The sequence below is a fragment of the Echeneis naucrates genome, chromosome 13 (assembly GCF_900963305.1).
Source record: "Echeneis naucrates chromosome 13, fEcheNa1.1, whole genome shotgun sequence".
Taxonomy (NCBI): domain Eukaryota; kingdom Metazoa; phylum Chordata; class Actinopteri; order Carangiformes; family Echeneidae; genus Echeneis; species Echeneis naucrates.
In genome coordinates this window covers 14,307,872-14,331,436 of record NC_042523.1, presented here as the reverse complement: position 1 = coordinate 14,331,436, position 23,565 = coordinate 14,307,872, and the positions used below count along the sequence as shown (strand labels likewise).

Below are 23,565 nucleotides of genomic sequence, written 5' to 3'. Positions count from 1 at the left end.
TTCAAATATTTCTTTATTTCTTAAAGCTACATGTTTGGAAATAGGTAGATAAAATATAGAAAACATTCTCTTTTGGCGCGACAACAAACATTTTCTTACTATTTATAAATGCGATTGTTTGATGGATCAACCTCTTTAACTGTCTATAAATTGGCAGCCAGTATTCTATATCCTATAATTTAAGTTATAGGATACAATAATGTTGAAAATGTATCAATTGTTTTGCGTGTTTGCTAAAAAAATGAACTCTTACACAAACAGTCTTATCTCCTGGTTGTGATGAATGAGGTGGAGCAGCAGCACTAAGACCACAGCTGCCAGCAACGGAGACAGTGACAGTGAGAATGTGATTTATTGGTAGAGGCGATGGTCAAATCTGACTGGTTACTGAAAACACCTGAGTGTGGGAGATAGTGAAAGAGACTTGTGAGCTTGTTGGCTGGGATTGGCTCCAGCAGCCCTGCGACCCTGAGATGGAAAAGTGGTAGAAGATGGATGGACCAAAGGCTCAATTATCTCTGAGCACAGAGAACAATATGTTTGACTCCCAAAGTGATATTTTCTTCAACTAACAGTTGATTTTAGGGTTTTTTTCTGCTCTCAGATTATATAGTTCAAGGGAGCTCCAGCATGTTTTTATCTTTACTGTGAAAATGAACTTTTTCTGAAACACCCAGTTCAACCCTAGTCTATAAACTACTACTTCTGATCTTATGACTTTTTTTTTTCTTTTTTTTTTAAAAACGCTAACTTTGCCATGCACTACTCACTGGTTTATGGATTATTCCGGGATATGAGAGCAACTGAGGCAGAATGTGCTGATTCTGGTGCTGCTAATTGAAAACATGTTTTACCTCTGCTGATTCGCACTTCACTCACCGCTCTCCACCTCCTCACAGCAGCCTGATGGCTCCAATTCAAAGGGACGTTAGCACTGGTTTCAAAGAGTAGCCCCCCATCCACTAACTCCCCCAGTCACCGCACTGCCATAAAACCAGTGTTTTAGTGTTACAACACTAAGCAGACCCAGGTGTGTTCCCATGTGTATAATTGAACTTTTTCATCTCTCTCAGACTTTCCATGTCACACTGAAACACCTTTGTATACTGATGGGTGTGTCGCTCTGTCCTTATGTCATACGACTCCAGCACAGGATTCATTTATTTGGAGGAAGTGATTAATTCAGTGGTATTTTAACAATATCACCACTGGTTGGCAAACTGACTGACCAACATGTTTGTCTGATTTTTCATAAATTTACTGTAACTGGTGATGTAAATACATAATTCAGGTCAAATCCCAGAATGATTTCTTCATGGCATGTAATGGCTGCCCCGCATAAAGAGATGCACATGTTGTTTAGTGTATGTTAACCCCATAATTAGCCAGCTGCAGTGCATAATGTGCTTTAAAACAAACCTACTCTGCCTGGACTGCTTTGCCACGCAGGAGCCACCCAATTTACTAAGACCTCGGTGTCACTTCAGGCTCCATGTGGACAGCTAAATAAACACCTACTATAATATTATTATGGCATTGTGGAAATATATTCCTGTATGTATTCCGATATGTGAAACCTTTTTTCAACATACATTTGTAAGGCAGTATAATTGGTTTCAGATGGTTACTGTTCCTTGTTCTGCAGCAACAGCACGTGGTCCTGAAATGAGGACCAAATAAAGTTAATAGATGGGTAGCACAGATTAATGATATAATCCACTTGATTTAAGTCCTTTGAATGAAAATACAGGTTTAAATTCAGACTTCTGCCTGATCTCAACAGACTTGAGTCTCACAAACATAATTCAGAGGCAACAACAGCAGCAATACTTTCTAAGCCACCAATTTGTGCATTTTCCATGTGGATAATCTGTCAATCACGTCTTGCCCTGTAGCTCAGCATGCATCAGAATAAGTTACATTTGTATACATATTCTTCTGTTAATGGGCTTTGAGGTTCCCTGTCTCACTTAAGTGTTTCACAATGCTAGTATTTGCTAATTAGCATTAAATGCTACATGAGTTTTCACACCAAAGCACAAGCTGGCGCTAAAGGAAGAGTAAGGGGTCACCTCATTCTTTTTGGATCATGATGGCTAGAAAAATGTGGAATGGACGTTTAACCTGTGATGCAGCTTTTTTTGTATTTTGTTTTGTTCGATTGGAAAAACTGAACTTTTAACAAAGCCATTTCAATATCTAATAAAACAAATAATCAAATAAAGGTATTGAATATGTATGTATGTATGTATGTATAATAACTGAGCCATGATACCTACAGAATCTAGTAGTCAACACACTGTTACAGCCAGTTTTCTCCTCTTCCACATTGGTTCCGTGGACCACAGTCTATGGGTTTACCTTGGTGCTGGTCCCTTCAACTCATCGCTGTATAAAAAAAATCTTTCTACAGCTGTAAAATGTCACAAGCTCAAGTTTAGCCTCCTTAGCAAAAAGCAAGTCTTTTGCTTTATGGAATTGGCACTGCCACTCAAGGATGACAATGAAAAGAGGATTACATTCAGCCCTGCTTGAGAGAAGAGATGGCTTTGGTAGACTGTGCCTGTTTTGCAAACAGCTTCATCTTGGAGGTAGAGAATGAAACACAGAGTAGAGAAGTCGGATACAGTACAAATGTATGTTTAGCTGATTTGCCTCTTTTCATCTTCCTTTTGAATCTGTGGTGTTTCCCAGTAATAGTGATCATTTTCAGCTGCAGATTATTGTGGTCAGATTTGCTCTTTTCTGGCTGCAGCCTTCTGAACTCTCTGTGGTTCTGTCTTGGAGCGTTTCCCCAAACACTGTTATGCAATCGCCAAAACATTCCTCTGTTCATCATCCTACCATAAACTTTTATTTCAGAATCCCACCCTTCACACGACTTTTATCACACGTTTAATTTTATTACTTCATTCTCTTTTATTTGTTCTGCATTGCCATCAAATATTTTCCCCTGTATCCTCCCTGCGTGCTCTCCTCCACCCGCAGTTTCTCGTCTCCCACCCACCCAAGTTTCTAATTGGATTTCATTACCATTTCCTTTCAGTTTTTCCCAGCCAGACTCTCTGGTTGGGAGGAACAACTTTAGCTGAATCCTCATCTGTGCTCACAAATATCAGAAGAAGCTCCCAGTGACTTCACTACAGCACCCAGTAAGTTGTCTTTATTTTTTACGTATTTATTTATTAATTTTATATTGCTGAAAATCAAATATGCTGTTGAGTGTTTGAATGTATCAGCACAGGGCTCAGATACGTCCCCAAGGTTTACTGTGGAGAGCAGACAGACTGCTACTTTTTTCCTTTTAAGAAGTTTTCAAATTGTTGCATTCCCATTCACTCTTGCAATCTTTAAAAAAGTATAAATGATCAAAAATAGAACTATGTAATTGTTTACTGACGTATTTAAGGATAAGCAATATCTGACTATTGTTAATAATTGTTATTGTAACTACTGTATATAATGTTATTTTACTTCCATGTATAACAGTATGAAGCTCAATATTGAAAATATTCATCTGAAATGTATTCAGTAACTAATGTGAAAGTACAAAATGAGATTTCCGTCTTAAATCCTGTAGAAATAAAGTATAAACTGGATTTGAAGAAGGATTATTCTCTAAATGATGGCTAAAATCCATGAACAGCTTGATAATGAGTTACAGTTAATGCAGATTACATCAGTGTTTTCCAGCTGGTCTCGAGGAAATCTGCCAAACCTTTCGAAAAGCTTGATGGAGTTTGTTTACATCTTACAGAGACATCAGATAAAAAGTAAAACTGAATCCAAGTAACTGGTCTGGAAAAACTTTGAAGCTGAACTGATTGACTTTTATGTGTAACTTCTGTTTATTGAAAACTGGATCTGATAATAATCCAGTATCACAAAGAAAAGAAACTAAACCTGCATTTGTTTTAAAGAAAAGGCTTCTTGACTGTGTAACTCCCACAGACAGAAGTTGCACAGTCAGCACTGCAGTTCACAGGTCAGCGGTCTATAAACTGTGGATCCTTCTGTTGTGGAGTGTTTGGGAACTTTCATGTTTCTAATCATCTGAAGGCTACTGAGGCAGACAGCTGTTCAGACTCTCCAGTATTTGTCCTCTTGTCTGTTCTCCTTCTCTGCCAGGAATCCTGACATGTGAGTCTCTCCCTCCTCCCTTTCGCTCACTGCTTGCATTTTTTTCTTTCTGTTCTCTCTCTTTCTCTTTCTGTGTGTGGCTCCCTCTCTGTCACTGCAGATGACAGTAAATTCTCCTAACTATGAGGAGTCCTGCAGATAGCCGACAGACAGCTTTGATTACTAAGCCATAAAGCTGGAGTCCGCATTACACCCAGCGCTGAGCCAGTAAGCCTGTAGGTCCTTCTGTTCACCTCATCACTTCTCTTTATGGTGTTGTGACGCCTGTCCCACTCTGAGACAGACTGCCCACCGGGGACATGTTGAAAAACCAACCGGTGTCTCATGCCCAAAAATCCTGCAGTGTTCAAAGGTTCCTGGACTTCAGTGATTTTACAGTCTAGGCAGCAGTTGAAATGTAGTCTGATAACTGCCTGGCTGACCATGCAGGGTCAACTGAGGCCTGAGACTGTATGTTCACACACACAGGAAACACAGAGAGACAGGCAGTGAAGAAGGATGAACTTTTTAAGTTTTAGGTGTGACTGCTAGTCATTTCTGCGTAGTCTGTCTGGAATTCAGCATCTCATCAAACCTTCATAAGAAACACATGGCAATATTGTTTTTTGAGGATATGAGTAATCGGTGACATGTGAGAAATCCATTGATTTGCATTTAGGAAACTGGGATATAAATATGAACTATGAAGGCTGCATGTGAAGAGCAAACCCTCTCCATTTGTTGATGACTGTTGAATGAGTTGAAGTGAATCTTCTCTCTCTGCTGCCCCCCCCCCCCCCCCCCCCCCCCCCCCCCCCCACTTCCTTCTGTGTGCCTTCCTGAATAGAGCTGCTGTTCTCAGTATCATGACTCTCAGCTCAAAGCAGGATTAACACTCGCTTTAATAAACAAATATGTCTCTACAGTGGATGATTATTTTCTACGCATGCCGAAGGAATCAGTTTTACGTCAGGGGGAGAGAGGGGAGGGGAGAAGGACACATTTAAAGCGTCATACCTTTGAAATTACAGGTTACTTCCACAGAGTTTTTAAGAACTAACAAATTATGTAATACTATGTAATACAGTTATATCAGTTATATTTTCCCCTCAGCCAAGCCATATGTTTCTCTGTTAATTCACTGTGAGTGTACAATCACAAACATTAAAATGAATGAGCATTTAAAGAGGGTAGATAGATATTGTATTGTGTAAAACTTGTAATTGTGGAATTTAATGTCAATGTATTTTATTCCAGTTTTTACTGGAAACGATCCTGCACCTCTTCAAAATCATTTGATGCATTTGACTCACTTTAACTGCGTCAAGAACATGCAAAGCCAACATTATACTGCTTTGTGCTGTAAAACACTCATTTCAGTGTGTTTACATACTCTGTGTATGTAAACACACTGTGTTTCTTCATGCAATTTCAAAATTGATACATCTCCTTTCAGTGTTTGTAATCTGATCGGGTTTGAATTGACTCGATGTTTATGGAGCCACTTGTGGTCCACTCTTGTTTAATCACACACTGCTTGTTGTCCAACTCAAACTTTGGTGTTCTTTCTCTACAGCCCTGTTTGTAAGCTGTAATTTTCCCACACTTACTTTTTATTTTTCTCTTTTCTCTCACAGCCTTGACTTTGTGATGACTTCCCTCAGGATGTTGCCCCTGCTGCACTCCCTCCTCATCCTACAAGTCCACCTATCCAACCAGTTAGAAGACAACAAGATCCCACCCAGTCTGTGCACAGGGCACCCTGGTATCCCGGGCTCTCCTGGAGTTCACGGTAGTCCTGGTCAGCCCGGGAGGGACGGGAGGGACGGGAGAGATGCTGCTCCAGCAGAGAAGGGAGAGAAAGGAGACAGGGGAGAAGCAGGTGCTCGATTTTATTTGTATGCATCTATCCATGATAAATTTAACAAAGTAAACTCAAATAGGCGACTAAAGGGGGACCAACAAAAACAAATATGACTGTGATTGATTGTACTGTGTGTGTGTGTGTGTGTGTGTGTGTGTGTGAATGTCGTGTATCCATGTATGCTGTCTTTTCTATGGTTATTGATTTTATTACGTGCTCAGCACTTTTGTATATTTCACTGTATGTTTTATGTAAATCTAATGATTATTATACTTTTTCAGCGTGATATGTTTTGACCTTGCTTTTTGCACTGCAGCAATGGCCTTTGTCCAAAACAAGTTTCTCACATGGGAGAAACTTTGATGTCTGTGCTCCTCTTCCTCTCCAGGTGAGACAGGAGTGCGAGGCCTGACTGGAGACAGAGGTGACCCTGGACAGAAGGGGGAGAGAGGGCAGGCAGGAGAGTGCGCTGTGGCGCCAAAATCAGCTTTCAGTGCCAAACTCTCTGACGGCCTGACTTTACCGCTGAATGTGGGCGACGCAGTGCGCTTTGACCAGATCATGCTGAACGAACAGGGTGACTACAATTCAGAGACAGGACGCTTCACCTGCAAAGTCCCTGGAGTCTACTACTTCGCTGTCCACGCCACAGTCTACCGTGCCAGCCTGCAGTTTGATCTGATGAAGAATGGGCACACGGTGGCATCTTATTTTCAGTTTTACGGAAACTGGCCCAAACCGGCATCTCTGTCAGGAGGCTCCCTGCTCCACCTTGTCCCTGGTGACCAGGTGTGGGTCCAGATGGCTCTGTCAGAGTACAATGGAATTTACTCCAGCACCAAGACAGACAGCACCTTCACTGGCTTCCTGGTGTATTCATATTGGAAAAACTCAGCTGTGTTTGCATGACATGTGCCAATGTAAAAAAAAAAGAAAAAAAAAAAAGAAGTCATATATTCCTTTGGGAAATGAACCACAACTTATTTTTGCCAAGTTTAGTTTCCTAATTGAAATGTTCTGGACGATGACAAGTGGATCTGCTGTGACATGGTGCAGCCGTGTTTGTGTAATAAGGAAAGAAAGACTCCAGTCAATGCTACTTGAATGGCACATACTGTCCCACTGATGCGTGAGGTGCACACACTGAGCAGAAATGTTTGTCCGGTGTCTGTTCTTCAGTTGCAGCTTTGAAACTTTTGCGTTAATTCTTGTACCAGATGGTGTGACGACGGCCCCCTGCCAACTCCAGGCCACAAATTCAAACAGCTTTTATTCTCTAACTGCACTTTGTTTCTCATCAGTTTCTACATACTGAACATGAAACATGAATAAACCAATTTAGTGTTTAAAAGACACACGACTGATATTTTTGGCCGTAAATACCAGTGCATTCTGGACAGACTGACAAATGTGAAGAGATTGCTTTTGCGACGTGTTGCAATTAGTTCAACCAGGAGTATGGAGCCACTTTTTCATAACACGCCCGCCAGTGCAAGTCTGTGTTATTTTAGGGATAGAAACTTATTCTACAGAAATGTATCACTATTACAGTTACTGAAGGATCCAGGTGTCATTTTACTTCTTTATGTAGACTTTTAGTTGAGTGGTTCCTGATCAAATGGTGTTGTTATCTCATCAGAACACGCAGAGAGGCAGATACTGGTCCACATTCATCACTGAGTTTAAAACTTTCCTCCGTTGTGAAGCTTGTCTTTAGAGCTCTCTCCTCTATTTTTCTTCTTTGTTTTCTCTCTCGTTCTCCCTCCCTCCATCTGTTGGCCCTGTAGTTTGCACTCCCCTTTCTTCTGGTTCTCATTCTGAAGGTATCTCTGCAGGAGCTCCAGAGCTGCAGATTCTGGATCAGCCTCGACTCAACACTCACCGAATCAAGTTTACAAGGTACCACAGCAAAAACAAAAACATGATACTGAACAAAAGAGCTGGTTCAAGCATTAAAGGAACCTCGTGTGTTGTGTGTGAACGCAGAGGGTGATAAGAAATGTCAACCAAGCATATAAGATCTAAACCAATTTAAAACTGTGCAACAGAACCAAAATGGTGGGAACTGCTCAGTCATTAAAGTGCCATGAGAAATAGTCGGCAGTGTATACATAAAACTGAATCAGAATGGAGATAAACCTACATGGAAAACTAGTCATTATTTTTGATTGACCCCCCCCCCCCCTTTTTAAATAAATGAGCATCAGATTGTTATTTAAATGAACCATCTGGAGCATTTAGAGGGGCTTCTCGCTTTGTTGCCAAAAAGGAAAAAAAAGTAGGGCAGCACTTAACAATCTGTTGTATTTTATGAGCTTTTTATGCATTTTTAATGTAAACTGTTACTCTGAAATGTAACTAGTAGCTATAACTCCTGAATGACTGCACTGGGAGAGTAAAACTGCTCCCGATGAAATGTGTGTTGGCGCTGTACTTTGGAGGTATGTCTACTTTAACTTTTAACCTTTTTACTCAAAGGTTAGAAGTTAAAGTAGACATGCCTCCAAAGTACAGCGCCAAAGTAAATCAACAACAGTCATGTGGAACTTTTATTGATCAAATCCGCTAACCAGTCCCTGTAGTTTTTATTCCCATAGGCAAAGAACTGCCAGAGTAAATGCTTTAATGGAAAAAAGGCTGGAAAATGTTCACTGTCGACTGGTTTAGCAGTGTTTACCTGATGGTTCCACCAAACGCTGTAAGCACCCCGACAGACTCGAACATTTCAACGCTGTGAAATGTAAGCCATCTGGTTCTTCCTGTCCAGCATGGCACCTCATGACACAAAGAAAAGGCCTCCAGCTCTCCCACTGAACCGGCCCTGTTGTTTATTTAGGTGGGTGAACGGTGACAGCACCACGCTGTGGAAGGTTGTCGGCTCCCGTCAAATACACAACCACAGACATAAGGAATTGTTATTTTCCGTTCACTCCCTGAATCTCCTACATATAATTAAGTTCTAAATATATCCTCATAACTTTTCCCTCTGGTGTACAATGAGCCCAGCAGGGAGTTAATCAATCCTCCTCTGGCATTAGTCAGATATTTCCATTAGTTCACGGGCTGTATAATGAATCCAAGCAGACGATGACATCACCCTCTAAATGAGCCGGGCAGAGGTTTGTTTAGGTGATGGAAAGTGAGGCAGGAGTCTGATCTTTGGATTAAAAAGTGTATTATATGGAGAATATTGATCATAGTGGGACGATATGATCGGCAAGAGTGTGAATACATACTGTGGAAGAGGCAGGGTCTAACTGTGGATTTCATAAAACAGGATGTCAAAATTCACCCAGCACAATCTCCCCAATTTATTTATATTTTTTCTCTCATATTATCAATTTATGTAGTCCAGATTGTTTTTCTGGTAATGTTACTCCCCTCTGTTATGATCTAAATGTTTCAAAGAAATATTTTGACTAAGTATCAAAGTATCAAACTCTTATACTACTATACTAATACTACTATTACTAATAACAAAATGGGATCAAGCACAGCTGGACTCTAAAGGAAATGTGCTGTAATCAGTGATCAGCTCCGCAATGCTTTTCATCACTTTCCCCAGATGTTGCTCAGAAAGAGTTGACGTTGCTACCAGATCCAGCAGGGGGCAGTGTTGTATTAGTGTTCTGCAGCAAACGTGCCATCTGAGGCAACATATGCAATGAACAGGGAGTTTGTGCTTCAGATTAAACCAGCAGGGAATAATGCCAACAGACCCGAGGGACCTTCATGACTGAGGAATCCGTTAGAGATGAATGGTACTTTAATATCTTCTGAGGCTAGCACTTGATGCAATATTTGACTGTTGGCCATTACATCCTTTAACAGACTTTACAAATCAGAAAAGACATGAAATGAACCAAATATTCACAGTTGAAGAAATGACGCCTTGACAACACCTAATTAAAGCGATTCTGGCATATTTGAATTACATTTGAGAACTAAAACATCAAGCTTTAAAATTCTGATATGAACATTACATAAAAATCAAATGGAGATTTTTTTTTTGTGCAGAACTAAGCCTGTATGAAGACAAATCAATAAATGGACATTAATGGGCTAACCCTAACCCATCAAACTGTGGCTTTATACCACAGAACTGTAACAGAAGATAAGTAAATCATGGCTTAATTAATTAAACAATGAGAGTAAACAGCTTGAATTTGTTTTCATTCTTTTTTTCCTCAGCACACAGCCTAATTTGGCTAAAGAGAGAATGAGTTATGACAAGTAAACTCGACTAAAACTGAAGCTTTGGTTGCTTCTGGACTCTAATCCTCAATAGTTAAACCTGAAATAGATGTTTAAACTGAACAAATATTTGGCAGTAGACCGCAGGCTGATGTTACACAATCAGAAAGAAATTCCACTCGTGTTTTCTTTGAAGCTGAGTTTCCCTTTTATGGAGATGATCCCTTTGAAGATTTCTAAAAAGAAGAAAGCTGTTTGAAACGGATATTCAAAGATTGCTCTTGTGACTGTCAAAATCAAATCAAATTTATTTATATTGCACCAAATCATAATAGAGTTACATCAAGGCACTTAGAGCAGGTCTAGAACGAACTCTTTATAGAGTTATTTAAAGAGACTTGACATATTCCTCCGTGAAGAAGCATTTGGCACCAGTGACAAGGAAATCTTTCTTTAAGAGGCAGGACCAGGCCCACCCTGAACCTGGTTCTGACCAAGGCCCCATCTGGTTGTGTTGAAAAGCAGCACTGGCTTTTTTATATATATATATACCCATTAAGGAAACCAGTATATATGTAATCCATAAAGGGGAATATTTTCTACACCAGCTGTATGTTAATCAATAGCAGGGAATTGGTTTGAATTGTTATTTCAGTTCTCTTCCTTTTTTTGTGCAAACAGTGGCACGTTTCACTGAATATCATTTCTCTCTCGGTCAAAAGGTAACAGTTCAAGTCCTTACCAGCCCTGTGACCCGATGGCTAGAGAGGAAATTCTTTAATTGTTCATGAGTACAGGGAGATCAGACGTCAGGGTCGACTGGATATGAGTTTGTAGCTGGCAGACATTTGCACGCTCACACTGGCGGCGGGAACCTGTCTGGTGTTGAAGTGGTTTCCCTGGTCACTAATACACTAAGATTAAAGGACTCGATGTAGCGATGATTGAGATTCAGCACTCAGCGTAAGCAGTGCGGACAGTGATCCTCAGCAGAAAAAATAGAGTCTGAGTGAGGCAGGAAAAAGTGCAGGAGAGTTGACCATGTTCCCACACTGCTCCCAGGCAGAATCACCAGGGTCAGGAGAGGTTCAGTCCCCGGGGTATAAAGCTTTACTTAGTTTATTCCTCCTCCCTGCTGTTCCCCGTCCTGTCCTCGGTTAACACCATCCTCATTCACAGCTGACACATAAACAAAGCGTAAGTTGGACTTGTGGGTCAGGAGACAATAAACAGCTCCTTTTTAACGACATCTTTAGTTTACTGTCATCAAGTCAAAACAATCACATTAACAGCAAAAGATGCCAATTTTGAAAATTCACTAATATAACAGTAAACTACCATTGGGGGAAAAAAAATTCCACAAAAATTCAAATTCCCGGTAGGTTGATGACACGGAGTGCACTTTTTTTAATCCTGCTGTGTAATTCAGATGGGATATTTCTGGTGGGGTCATTAGGAACAACAGTGATGTCTTCGAAGCTGTAAACCACAATTCTCTGTTGGATAGTGTTCCCATGTGACCATCAGCCCCTCTTGACTCTCTGGTTTCAGATGTGGCATTGAAAAGTAAAGAGTGTGACGCTTGTGTGTCCCCTCACTCTGCATAAGAGGACTCCAGCGACTATAGACTGTCCACATCATGAAAACGTCAGTGAAACAAAATTTTGTCACGTTAAAGTTGTGCACCTATTTGTTTAGGCTATATTGTGGTAGTTGAGTGCAATCCCATATTTGAGCTGAAATATGAAAGCATTAATTTGCATTTTATTAATGATTCCAGTTAACTAGTCTGTTTTTTAAGACACCATTTTATGTTATTTCACAAACAAAAACTTACACATTTCTATAGTACAAATATTTTGTTTTTTCACTTTTTCATGATGCTATACTAGAAAGGTGTGTGATTAACATGGACTTTTGCTGCTTGTGTTGGTATTTTTTTTCCAAGATTTATAGATGAAAAGACTAACCACCCATGAAAACATGCAATAGAAATGCATATCTGATATACTAGTATGTCCGTTTTGTTTGCAGTCTCACAGCCATGCACGTGTTCACCATAAAATCCTGAAACTTTTTTGAACGTTTTATTTATTGTCAATAGACGACTTGCCATTATGTGCAGCCTTAAAAAACACACACGTTACATTCATGTCTTCAAATCACATTGTCCCACAGTGTCATACATGCCGCAGGTAGCAACAGGTGACGGTCGTGTGAGCTGGTTTTCAGTCCACCGCGATCTTTAGTTAGGAATGATATACTCATTTTACATTTTAGGAATACCTGAGAGAAGTAGTAATCCATTACAACAGTCTGGTCTTACAAATATAATGCAGCAATCACAGTTCTTCTAATCATAAAAATTATTTAAAGGAAAAAAATTTCAAAAAGCAGATGATGGCATCTGACACTTATCCGATTCCACCTCACCCACCATCAATAACACATTAAGTGGTGTCACAATATTCCCCTGTAAACCTTTAACACTGATCAATAGCAAAACGCCAGCACCTACAGCTACACGTGAAAAACGAGCAAATTACATTTTCTAGCATTATTAGTTTATGCTCCTTTCAGAAAACAAAAATCTATGTTTCATTACAAAGGCAATTGAAAGGGAAAACCGTTTATGGATTGTGTGTAGGTGCTGACAGTAATAGGCTGCTGATGGCAGACTGGAAAAAGCCCTATCAATAGAACAAATAAATGGAATGAAGATGTATTTTATCATCTGACAAGAAAATTTTCTCAAATACTGAAGACTTTTTTCTTTTTCTGGCCTTCACATGGCTCCATGCAGGAAAGACATTTAGTGTTTTTGAAAGGTAGAAGCTTCCACTGAGATAAAGGTCATGGTGTACTTTGAATACACTGCTGTACATATTGCATGTGTGGGGTCACCTGCAATCTGCCAAGGTGTTTATTTTTTTTAGACATGAGCAGTGTTAAACATTGCAGCATCGGGAGGCACCTAAAGGTTACCATGGCTACAAGACCTGAGACTCAATGTTGCAACAGATGCTTCACAGTCCCAAAATGAGACTGTAGCTGCAACCCAAATCCACCTTACAGACTTAGTTTAAGTTATATTCAAATATTTTGGTATAAGATTATTGTTGTTTTTTTTTTTTTTACACTGAACAATCAATTGGGAAAATAACTGACAGATTCAAAAAACAATGGAAATAATTGCTCAATGCCACCTTGCTATACACTGTCGCATTTGGTAGTGAAATGTCAATGATGTAGTTTGCTCAGCATCTATACGTGCAAATATTAAACCACTTCCTGTGAGTGTGTTCACTGAACTTCACCCCAGAACTACTGGCAAAGATGTGAAACCAAGTTTGGGGGGTAAGTCTGATGATATCCTCCATTGTTATCATCTGGAGACTGAAGAAAATGTTTCACTGAGCCTTTGAACAAGTATTGTTATTGTTATTGCTCCCTTTCAAATTTAAAGAGTAAAATTCGAAAAAAAAAAAAAAAAAAAAAAACAAACAAAAAAAAAACAATACAGCAAAGTGTTTTTGAAAAGCACCCTTTCTTTAAATAGAACAACGTATTTTTAAAGATATATTCTATCTTCCATCTTCATCTGGAACAAATTGGCTTAACGCTGAGAGCCAGAGTCAGAGAAGACAAGCAGATGTATGAGGAGATGGTTATTACTTTGGATTTCATTGTGGAATTTGTTGACAGGAAGATAAATACAGAATATCACCAGACTTATCCCTTCACATAAGACATGCCAAGCCATTCAGCATCACTTCAATTAATCAATTAATCAAGTATAGATGCCCATCCAGCCATCTTCTCTACCGCTTCTCCCTACAGTGGGACTGGATTCAGTCCCATCTTACACTGTGTGAGAGTGCCGTGCTGCTGGACAGGTAGCCAGCCTCTTAAGTATAGATACTTAAGTTATTGAGCTCCTTGATGCCCACAGTTGATACTTCCACTGGTCCCTCATAGATATACGTCCATGGTGTTGAGAATCATGTGTCGACAGAGTGGGCAGTTATGTTTATAGATAGGTTGCTTCAACAGGAGGTTTGTACAGTCTCTACACAAGCAGAGGTGTCTGCATGGCAGCAGCACCACTGTCTTAGTACTGTCCTGACAGATGACACACTTCTTCCTGTCCTCCTGCTCCTTCAGAAGAGTCAGCAGATTCTCGGCAGGCAGAGGTTTACCGTCTTTGCCCGAAGACGACTGCTTCTTTAGAAGTCTTTCTGTACTGGAGGAGGGGAAAACTAAATCCAGCATCTCCTGGTGGGCTCCATCTCCTGCTCTCCCATCTGGCGGGCCCCGCCGATCCTCACTGGCATCACCGTCGCCTCTCATCCCGTTGCCGTTGTCCCTGTGGAGGTGTGTCCTCAGCACCAGGCCTAGTTGGCTGCTGTGTCGAGCCAGCTGCTGCCATAGTCTTCTCTCCAGCAAGTAGAGGTGATGGAGCATCCTGTGCAGATGTTGTATGTTACCACGTACAACATGCAGGGTGCTCCGTATGCTTGAGACAAGGTTGTGGAAAAGCAGAAACAGATTGTGCACAGCAGGGACAGAACGTAGGGAATCCGAAACTTGTACAGCCGCCTGTCGTGTTAGCTGCGGATTCAGGAAGGCCGTGGTAGTCAGAGCAATGGTGACAGTGAGCAGGAGGCCATAGATGTTCAGGATGAAGACGCTGATGAACATGTGCACCAGGGAAACCAGGAAGTCCAAAACCAGCTTACATGGCGACCACAGGAAGGCTGATGTACCAACCAGGCTGCTGTACAGAAAGGTGAAGGAGGTCAGCGTGAACTCCAGCACCTTCTGCAGCGGACTGGACACCGTCTGCCATACACTCACCAGCGCCAAGTACACGTTCTGAGCCGCAATGAGCGCAAAGTTCACCACCGTGTTGGTGAAATAGACCACCAGGCTGACGGCTATGCCACAGCCCTCCAGCAGCAGCAGCACACCTCGATACAGATGCTCCTTGCCCCGGAACAGGACGTGGGTGCACAGGTAACCCACCATCTTCAGGCTCTCCAGCAGCCCCTCCAGACCCAGCACCAAGCTCCCCAACATGGCGGCGCCACTGTGCGCTGCGTCTGAAGCCGCCTGTGCCGCGGACACCAGGCAGAAGACCGAGAGGTTTCCCAACTCCAGCACCGAGGCGAGGAGGAGGTGAGGCAGGCTGTTGATGAAGGAGATGAGCCCCAGCACGGCCCGCACCACCGTGTGGACGACCAGGAAGTTCAGGTCCAGGAGCAAACAAACGGCGTCCAGGCATTTTCCAATGGCGGAGACGACGAAGTTCACCAAACCCATGGTCACGTGTGTCTGCTGTGTCGGGTTTATTCTTGAGTTGTCTCCGGAGAAAGGTCCATGTCTTCTTCACTTCAGACACTCGGGTGTTACATATTTCCTCGTCCTTAGCGCGTCTTGAGTAATTTAGCCAAAACAATTCAACACCCTCCGTTTCATTGAACGGCGAAACGAGTTATTATCCATGTTTTCAAACGAGCTAACACCAAAACACTCGTTTGGCAGAAGCGGATGTTTGGTTTCAAACGGCTCTCACACTTCCGCTTACATGATGGGTTTCGTTGTCGCTCTTTCTTCTGCTGCTCCGAAACTATTTGTTCACCGGACTGTCACTTTGTAGAAGGTGTTATCCGTAAAAAGTAAACCTGCGTCTGAAATCAACATAGGCGAAGAAAAACTAGCATAAGCGTCAACGTGTCTCACGTTCTTACTCCGGCCGCCATGTTTGTTTTGGTCGAGTCAGCTGACCTCACATCCTTCCGGTGAGTTTACAAAATAAAATGTTTAGATTTTTTTTTATTCAAAATTATAGTAAAATTAACGTGTTAAAAATCTGTCGACCAAAATACACTCAACTGTTTATTTAAAATACTCAAATCCCAGACGAATTCGGTCTAACACTTAACCTCTGTTATAATCTTCACTATTGTTGATACTGTGTTAAAAGAGTTTTTGATTCAACTGTACGATTGTTTATACAAAATGATTACAGAAGTGTTGCATTGGTGGGATAAAGATTATATAATAATACAATAACTGTTATGTCGACATCACATCGGTAGTTGTACATATGTGACTACTGTAAAGTTTAATCAGTTAAATGTGGAATTAGAAACACCTTTGGTTGGTTTTTATCTATTGAAAAAATAAGTGAACCTGTGTGTGCATGTATCAGTGTTTTCCACTGTCCCAAGCCCGTCCCATTTACATTCACATGATCTCACTTGTGGAGCTGTTGCCTTCCATTACCTCAGCGACACTTAAATGTCAATGGATCACAAAAGCTTTACAGCCCTGAATAATCTCAGGAATATTTCCTTCCTTTCTCCATCCTCCCCATCTGAGCTGGTCAACACTGAGCTTTTTGTTCTTGCAAAGATGTATTGTACAGAGATTGACAGGCTTCTTAGACTTTATAATGGGGGGGGACTCTATTCAAATCTTACTTTAGAGCAACTGAATAATAGTTATGCATATTCTCAACCAACTCTCAACTCTCAGTCTCATTCTGTCAAACCTCTTTGACGGTGCCAATTTAGAAATATAAATTCCCAAGAATGCTTCGTTTTAATTTAGTATAATATCAAATTTAAAAGTTTGTTCTCAACAGGCACAATATGCCATTAATTTGTAATTTTAGGACATGAACTTGAAGTCATCACAACTACCTAATTCACCACTGGAAACAAAGAAAAATAATCCCCCAATTTGTTTAACTGTTCCTTAATCCCCTAACAAAGTAAAATTATCCACTTACAGGTTCATGAGGGGATGACTTTCTTTAGTAAACACTGGTCCACAGACCAGATCCTCCACTACTTTGGAAATTAGTCATCATGGCAAAGTGAAGGAACATTTTATGTTGCGTTCCCAGATTTTGTGACGTATTTTGGGGTTTAAAGTTCAGATCTTCAGATAGAGTGATTATTTTGGCTGCCAGCCAGCAAGATGGACTCATTGGATAAATTTAAATTCAGAATGTGTGTATGTGTATTTTAGTAAGAGGACAGAGGGTACATGGCAGACCAGAATTTTCTCTGGGAAAACACAAACTCTAAACAGTAGAAACCACTGATGTGCAGACTGGTCGAGACCCAGAGCAGGACCCTGCATTCCACCGAAACCCTTTTTGCCTGAAGCATGCTGCCTCTGCAGGGTACTCAGATGGCGATAGAGGGAATGAAGGCAAACTGAGCTGAACAAAAGAGTCACTGCAGTCATGATTTTACTGATGTGACTCAAAGAGATAGAAATGACTCAGATTATGGAGGCCCCACAGCAAGACATTCCTTTTCTTTGTCTTTCTTATTCTCAAGGCATCGTCTGTGCATCTGCAGGATGTTCATCAGTCTGCAGGATGTAGTAGTAGCTTCCTGCTTCAGGACTCATTATTCTGCTTTTGTATCAGAAATTTACCTTAGTAAGACCTGTTGTTTAGTTAATGTAGTTGGACTGCAGGTGATTATTTTTTTCATTAGTGATAAATTATCTACAGATTACTGTGCTTTGTAGCTGAATTCAATAATGATTTTCTCTATGAAGTATCAGGTTTTAATTTAAATAAAGTTCCTGCACAACTTAAAGTCAGCTGCAGGTGTTGACCCAGCCCTGTCAGCCCAGTCTGTCAGTTAAAAGTGGAATTGCTTCATTTTCTTCTTGATAAAGTCAATGATCATTAATTTACATCAACTTTGCTCTTGGCTCTTTTCCATTAAAGGAACTGAAATGACACACAACTAACATCAGAGTAGAGAGAATAGCTCAAAGAGCTGGACACAGGCCTATTTTAAAAAAGGAAAACTATGCAAGTCACACTGAAAAAGTTTATAGTATTTTTCTCCTTATTTCCAAAAAACCTTTTTGAATTTTCTTGATTTGAACAGTGACGTTCCATATTCTTTAGTGTTAATGTATCCATAATCGTCCAGGCAAATGTCTTGAATTGATTGAAGAGTGCTGGCACATACTTCTTACAGTGTGTGCAGTGTATGAGTCTCTCCACTACTTAATAAATCTGATTCCCCTTAGTTGCAGTTGCTCCAAGCAAATAAAAAAAGTTGCAAGACTAAACTGGAGAGATTAGCCTTTATCAGAGTTTCTTCTTTAAAACTCATCTCCACTTGTCATCTTTTTAGCACAGAAGTCATCCCAGACTGAAACAATGAAGAAACATGTCAGTGGGCGGATTTACTATGATTGATGCCTCCTATTACATATAATCACCATGGAGAAGCAATGCACAAGTCTTGGCCCATGCCATTATCAAAGTGTTTCTTTGTCACAGTCCCTGTTGTTGTGACGGAGTTCAGCAGAAATTCTAATTTCTCTCCCACTCGCCCCCTCCCCACCATACCAGTGCACGCTCAAAAGCCCCCCATCCTATGGAGCAGTTTGGACAATAGCTGCCTCTCATTCCTGACAGACTACCCCCCAAAACAACTTGCTCTTGGGCCTGGCCTCAGTGGCTTGGAGAGAATGACTTCTCTTCCTCTGCTTCCTTCCTTCAGGGGTTCCTTTAGTCCATGAGCACAGCATTGTGAGCCCTGGTGAGATAAACAGAAGTTGTGTGTATTCATTAATCATTGAGGAAAAGCATACAAACGGGTGCATGGTCCGGACACTTAAGTCACCAGGAGTGGAGTCATTAAAGGAGTTCAGTGTTAAAACTGAGCCTGACAGCACTCAGCCGAGACAACCGAGGTTATCTAATTGCTAAGAAACTGAAATACATGAAATACAAACTCTGCAGTATTCTAGTCAATCACTTACAAAGATGTTTTGGGATTTAATGTAGACATTAATGGGAAAACTGATTTCATTAAGCGGAAATATGAATAGTCTTGCAGTTGAAAGCTGGAGGCTTTTTGCAGTCAGCAGGTTGTGACAAATGCTTTACAGTCCCTGGGAACAGTGTGGGGGCAGGAATGGGGGTTTTTCCTGCTTCTATTTTACTCAGTGAGCCTGATTCCCAAAGCCATTACCCCCGATATTCCCAAATGCCCTGTTCAGGATGTATCATATTAAATAAGGGGTGAAGAGGGACATTCTTGCAATTTGTCCACCAGGAATTTGAAGAGGGCTGCTGAACAAAAGAAATCTCCAGATCCTATATGTCTATTTATGTACTGTACCCATTTTCCCTGTTCCACACCCAAGTGAAATGGCAGCACTCAAGATCCAGTTGTAATTTACTGACCTTGAGGGGCAAAACAATGAGGTTGTTTTGAGAATGGCCAGTTCTTTGCTATCAATACACACCATATGGATTGTGTCTCACTGCCAAAGGAAAGGAAAGAATTGACACAGTAATTAACACCATTTTTTGCATGCATCAATAATAACTTTTACCCGTAATACCGACATGAATTGTCAGTATTATGGGTAAAAGATGAATTGACCAACCTGTTGCTTTCTAGTGGCTTTGGAGTAACTTTTTATTTCATACAGCAATCTACTGTAGATAGAAACTTATGATGCATATTTCAAAGGAACCCACGGAACACCATGAAATATCATGTGTGCAAAGTGCATTGTGAGGGGTCAGACAATTGCAATTGTTTCCGTGTCTATAGCAGCATAACATAAATCCAGAGAGGATGTTGTGTTGAGTTTCCTAACAACACAAAATCCATAAACACAACATCATAGTCGGCTCGGAGCAAAAGAGAGACGGAAGGATGTTAGAATGTGTTATCAGCTTTGGCCTCATATTTCCATCTAAACAGAGCAATAGTGCTGATATCTGTACCAGCAGATCCCCTCTGATCGCTTTAGGAGGGAAAGAAAAGCAAACCCTAAATGATGGCTGGTAAAGGACTGTCAATTTAAAGCAGACACACTTTCTGTTTTTGGCTTTTTACTAACTTTGAATGTTTAGAAATAACAGACCCATAAAATAAGGAACGGCACATGTATTTGTTCTTTCTAATGTCAAGAATTTTTAATGAAATATTTCCTTTTGGCTTCCTTTGGTCTGTTAGATGAAAGAATAGATTTAGCATTTATTTAGTGATTCATAAAAATCAATTTAATGCTGTAGCTGATAAATGCAACCACATAGCAAACCACAACAAAATGGAAGTGCATCAAGAAAACCAAATACCATTGTGCCATGCTGCTCTGAGGACTCAACATAGTAGTGTTGCCTGCCTCCTCCTATGTGGCCCCAGATCCAGAGGCAGCCTTCTTGGCAGACACGGGGGTGTTTTCCAGGACTGAAGTCTGCAAAGTGTGCATGACACATCCTACCCATCTTTGATCTGCATGACTGTATGGTTATAGTTCACAAGGGATCAAATAATAATAATAAGATTAAAACATTGTTCTAACAGCACCAACAGTTTGAGGTATTATCACTGTCTGTTCAGAGTTTGAGGAAGTGCTGCGTGTTTGTAAAACACATCTGGCCCCGAGGTTTTCTCACGCAGCACTGTGCCAAACATCAAGGTTAAACTGAAGTACTTTTGCAGCTGCAGACAAGTGTTGTTGGGCTTCGCCTTTCATTGTGCGTATTTTGTTGATTTTGAAATATGATATAACGACTTTAGACTATCAAAGCTAATTTTATCAAGTTAATTTGTGGTTTGAAATCAATGTGTAACTTGTAGTAACACTGAAGTACGAAAATATCAAACATCATAAGTGAGGTGATTTTGAGACAGTATTATCAACTGCTCATCACAAAATCAAAACACAAATAACACATTTCTGGGATCCTCCTGAATGTGCCTCTCTAGCTGTCATAAATCCATCCAGGTGCAATTGTTTTAATCATTTAAACTCTTGGCAGTCTGGACGGATTTTTTTTTGTCAAATCCTGTCAGCAGGTGTCTCAACAGAAGGGCAACATTTTCCTTCTCCCTTTTTCTGAGAAATACGTCTTCACAGCATGTTTTCCTCTGCAGTTTTCAATCCAGTTTATTTAGGGAGTCAGGCGAATTCAACTCCTTTTTTATGTTCATAGTAAGCTTGGGACTTAGTGCAGAAGGGGAATCACATTTCAGTTGTTTCAGTCTGATTTTAGAGCATCACACAGCACAGAAACTGGCACTCTAAAAGTAATAAATGACCCCCTTTTAGCTGCAGAAGGAGAGAGCGCACAAAAATAAGTGTTCCAGCATTTGGCACTGTTAACCATGCAATTCATATTGGCCCTGAAACATTGTGTTGACATTGAGGATACTGTATTTGGTTCGTTTTAAACTTATTTTTTAGATTGAACTTACTGGTTATCACAGGTGATCACGCTTTCTCTACAAGCCTAATCTCTTGTGGTGTGTTGCAACGTTCTTTTGTTGGCCCCATGTTATTTTTCATTGACATGCTTTCTCTTGGCTTTTAGGTTATAACAGCGTATCCTTTCATTGCTATGTGGATAACACACAGATATGTCTTTGCACTAAGACCCAGTGACCCAGAAAAAGTAAGCCTAGCTGCTTGTCGTGTTTCTTTAAACAAGATGCCAGCAGTTGGATGATACAAAATTCCTGGTAACCCAACAACTCAATGCCTGAAATAATTCTGTTCCGTCCACCTAACCCCACCACTTGATCCATCATGAAACAGGCAGGATGGAGTTATGTTTAGTTCTCTTTCCTGTCCCTTTTCTTCTGCCTCTACTTCCACTTCAGATCAAATCTCACCACCATCAACCCCATCCTTAAAAAGAAAAGCTCAGCAGAGGATGCACTCTCCACGGCTGCTGAGGAAGTATGGTCCAGCCTGTCCATCCATTTGGGGTGGCCACAAAACAGGATAGGAACTGACTGCAAAAAACAATAAGGTAAGCTAAAAAAAGCCCGTCCACTCTGCAGGACTCATGCTCTTCAAGAGACAGGAAATGGACAAAGAAATATCATTGCACATTCCCCATACCGTAGACAAAACCTTTCCCAACTCCTCCCTACAAAGACACAGGAGTGGTATCGTTCCTCACGCACCCATAAATAACTGCTTACTGTCCCCGGCCACTCCTGTTCCCTCAGATTACTACACCCAGCTTCAAATCTATAAATATTGGATTTAAAACATTCTACTACACCTCAATTTCACTCCAGCAGGTAATGCATATTGTTGTTGCTTGCAATACCAAACAGACTTGTGATGCATTCCGTGACTTTTATGTAGAAACAGTTTAGTTGAAACAGTCCTTTAAAGCCTCTTTTCACTGTTTGAGTGACTGCTGGCTGCCTGCATATGAGAGGTTTATACTCAGGGTGGCGGTGGGCTGGGTTGTGATCAGATGTTCTCATGGGGTGAGGTGATCATTTCTATGCCTCGGTACTGCAGGAAATAGGACAGCAGCAAGAGAGGAGGTAGTGCATCCCCAGCAGTCTAGAGCTGTAGCAGCATTAGTAAAGAGTGATTAAATGTTAACTTTTAATTATGAGCTTTGTTGTACATTATACATTGTACCATTATACAAATGCAACTGCAGCCCTACCTTTACCTCTAACCCCATGGTGATTCATCAGACAAAAACAGAGATATAAGATCAAAATTTAACAGAGCAGCAGCTTGAAAATTGCTTAATATTAAAGTAGACAGACTAAAAGCAGGAAGGAAAAAGTGCCTATGGGACACCATAATTGCACTTAGTCCGCTGCAGAATGGCCTCATATATCCTGAATGATGCAAAGCAGAAGTGTGCAGAAGAGCAACAGTGGCCACACCTTTCTCACACCAGCTCATGGGCAATCATATTTTACCAGACATTCGTTCCTGGGAGGAAAACCGGTCTTTGTACGACTGATAAGAAAATGTGACATGGTACATTCTGATAAATTATTACTGAATTCTGTAAGCTGCAACAGACAGGCATTGTGAATGGGCTCATTTTCTGCACACTGAAAGGAAATAAAGAAATAGAATAATAATAAAAAAAATCCACTTCAGTGACTCTTTTTAACTCAGACTAAGAGCTTTTGTTCCGCCATTCATCTTCCTTAATAAGCAATCAGAGTTCAGACTGGGCTGTTCAAAACAAAGTGTGGAATCAGACTGACGGACATTTTTTACAGTGGAAGATCGTAGCTCTTCAACCGCCTCTCTCTCTCTCTCTGGCTGTGTGTATCTCATACAGTTTTCCAGGAGGACTATTCCCTGTCAGGCTCCCTCCCTCCCTGCACACACACGCACACACACACACACGCACACACACATACATACACACACACACACACACACACACACACACACACACCCTCAGCCTCACACAGCCCGGCACAGACAGCTGCTGCAGCACCGACCGACCACCATGGCTGTCCGGGATTCTGGCTCTCTGCTCATCGGACTTCTGCTGCTCTTCCACACCTGGAGAGGTGAGTGTCTGGAAAACTGGATCCTCACAT

General features: G+C 41.0%; 3 protein-coding genes across 5 annotated transcripts in view; 2 read left to right on the top strand and 1 right to left on the bottom strand.

The window, feature by feature from the left end:
- Positions 1-2,931: 2,931 nt before the first annotated feature.
- Positions 2,932-7,008, top strand: c1qtnf5 (C1q and TNF related 5). Its single transcript, XM_029517835.1, has 3 exons — positions 2,932-3,152; positions 5,757-6,001; positions 6,372-7,008. The coding sequence occupies exons 2-3, from the start codon at positions 5,770-5,772 to the stop codon at positions 6,890-6,892; spliced, it is 753 nt and encodes a 250-aa protein (XP_029373695.1). The 5' UTR covers positions 2,932-3,152; positions 5,757-5,769; the 3' UTR covers positions 6,893-7,008.
- A 6,219-nt stretch (positions 7,009-13,227) lies between these two features.
- On the bottom strand, positions 13,228-15,938 carry rnf26 (ring finger protein 26). Its single transcript, XM_029517696.1, has one exon. The coding sequence runs from the start codon at positions 15,497-15,499 to the stop codon at positions 14,150-14,152; it is 1,350 nt and encodes a 449-aa protein (XP_029373556.1). The 5' UTR covers positions 15,500-15,938; the 3' UTR covers positions 13,228-14,149.
- A 5,940-nt stretch (positions 15,939-21,878) lies between these two features.
- mcamb (melanoma cell adhesion molecule b) overlaps positions 21,879-23,565 on the top strand; it is a 30,247-nt gene continuing 28,560 nt past the window's right edge. For 2 of the 3 annotated variants that reach the window (XM_029518332.1, XM_029518331.1), the window contains exons 1-2: positions 21,879-21,998; positions 23,298-23,535. In XM_029518332.1, coding sequence (XP_029374192.1) covers positions 23,472-23,535 — 64 coding nt within the window. In that variant the 5' untranslated portion in view covers positions 21,879-21,998; positions 23,298-23,471. The remainder of the gene's footprint in view (positions 21,999-23,297; positions 23,536-23,565) is intronic. The other variant, XM_029518334.1, reaches the window with a different exon arrangement.

Coding starts and splice junctions, on each gene's coding strand:
- c1qtnf5 (XM_029517835.1), top strand. CDS start 5,770: ATGACTTCCCTCAGGATGTTGCCCCTGCTGCACTCCCTCCTCATCCTA. Junction 6,002..6,371: donor AGGAGACAGGGGAGAAGCAG/GTGCTCGATTTT, acceptor CTTCCTCTCCAG/GTGAGACAGGAGTGCGAGGC.
- rnf26 (XM_029517696.1), bottom strand. CDS start 15,499: ATGGGTTTGGTGAACTTCGTCGTCTCCGCCATTGGAAAATGCCTGGAC.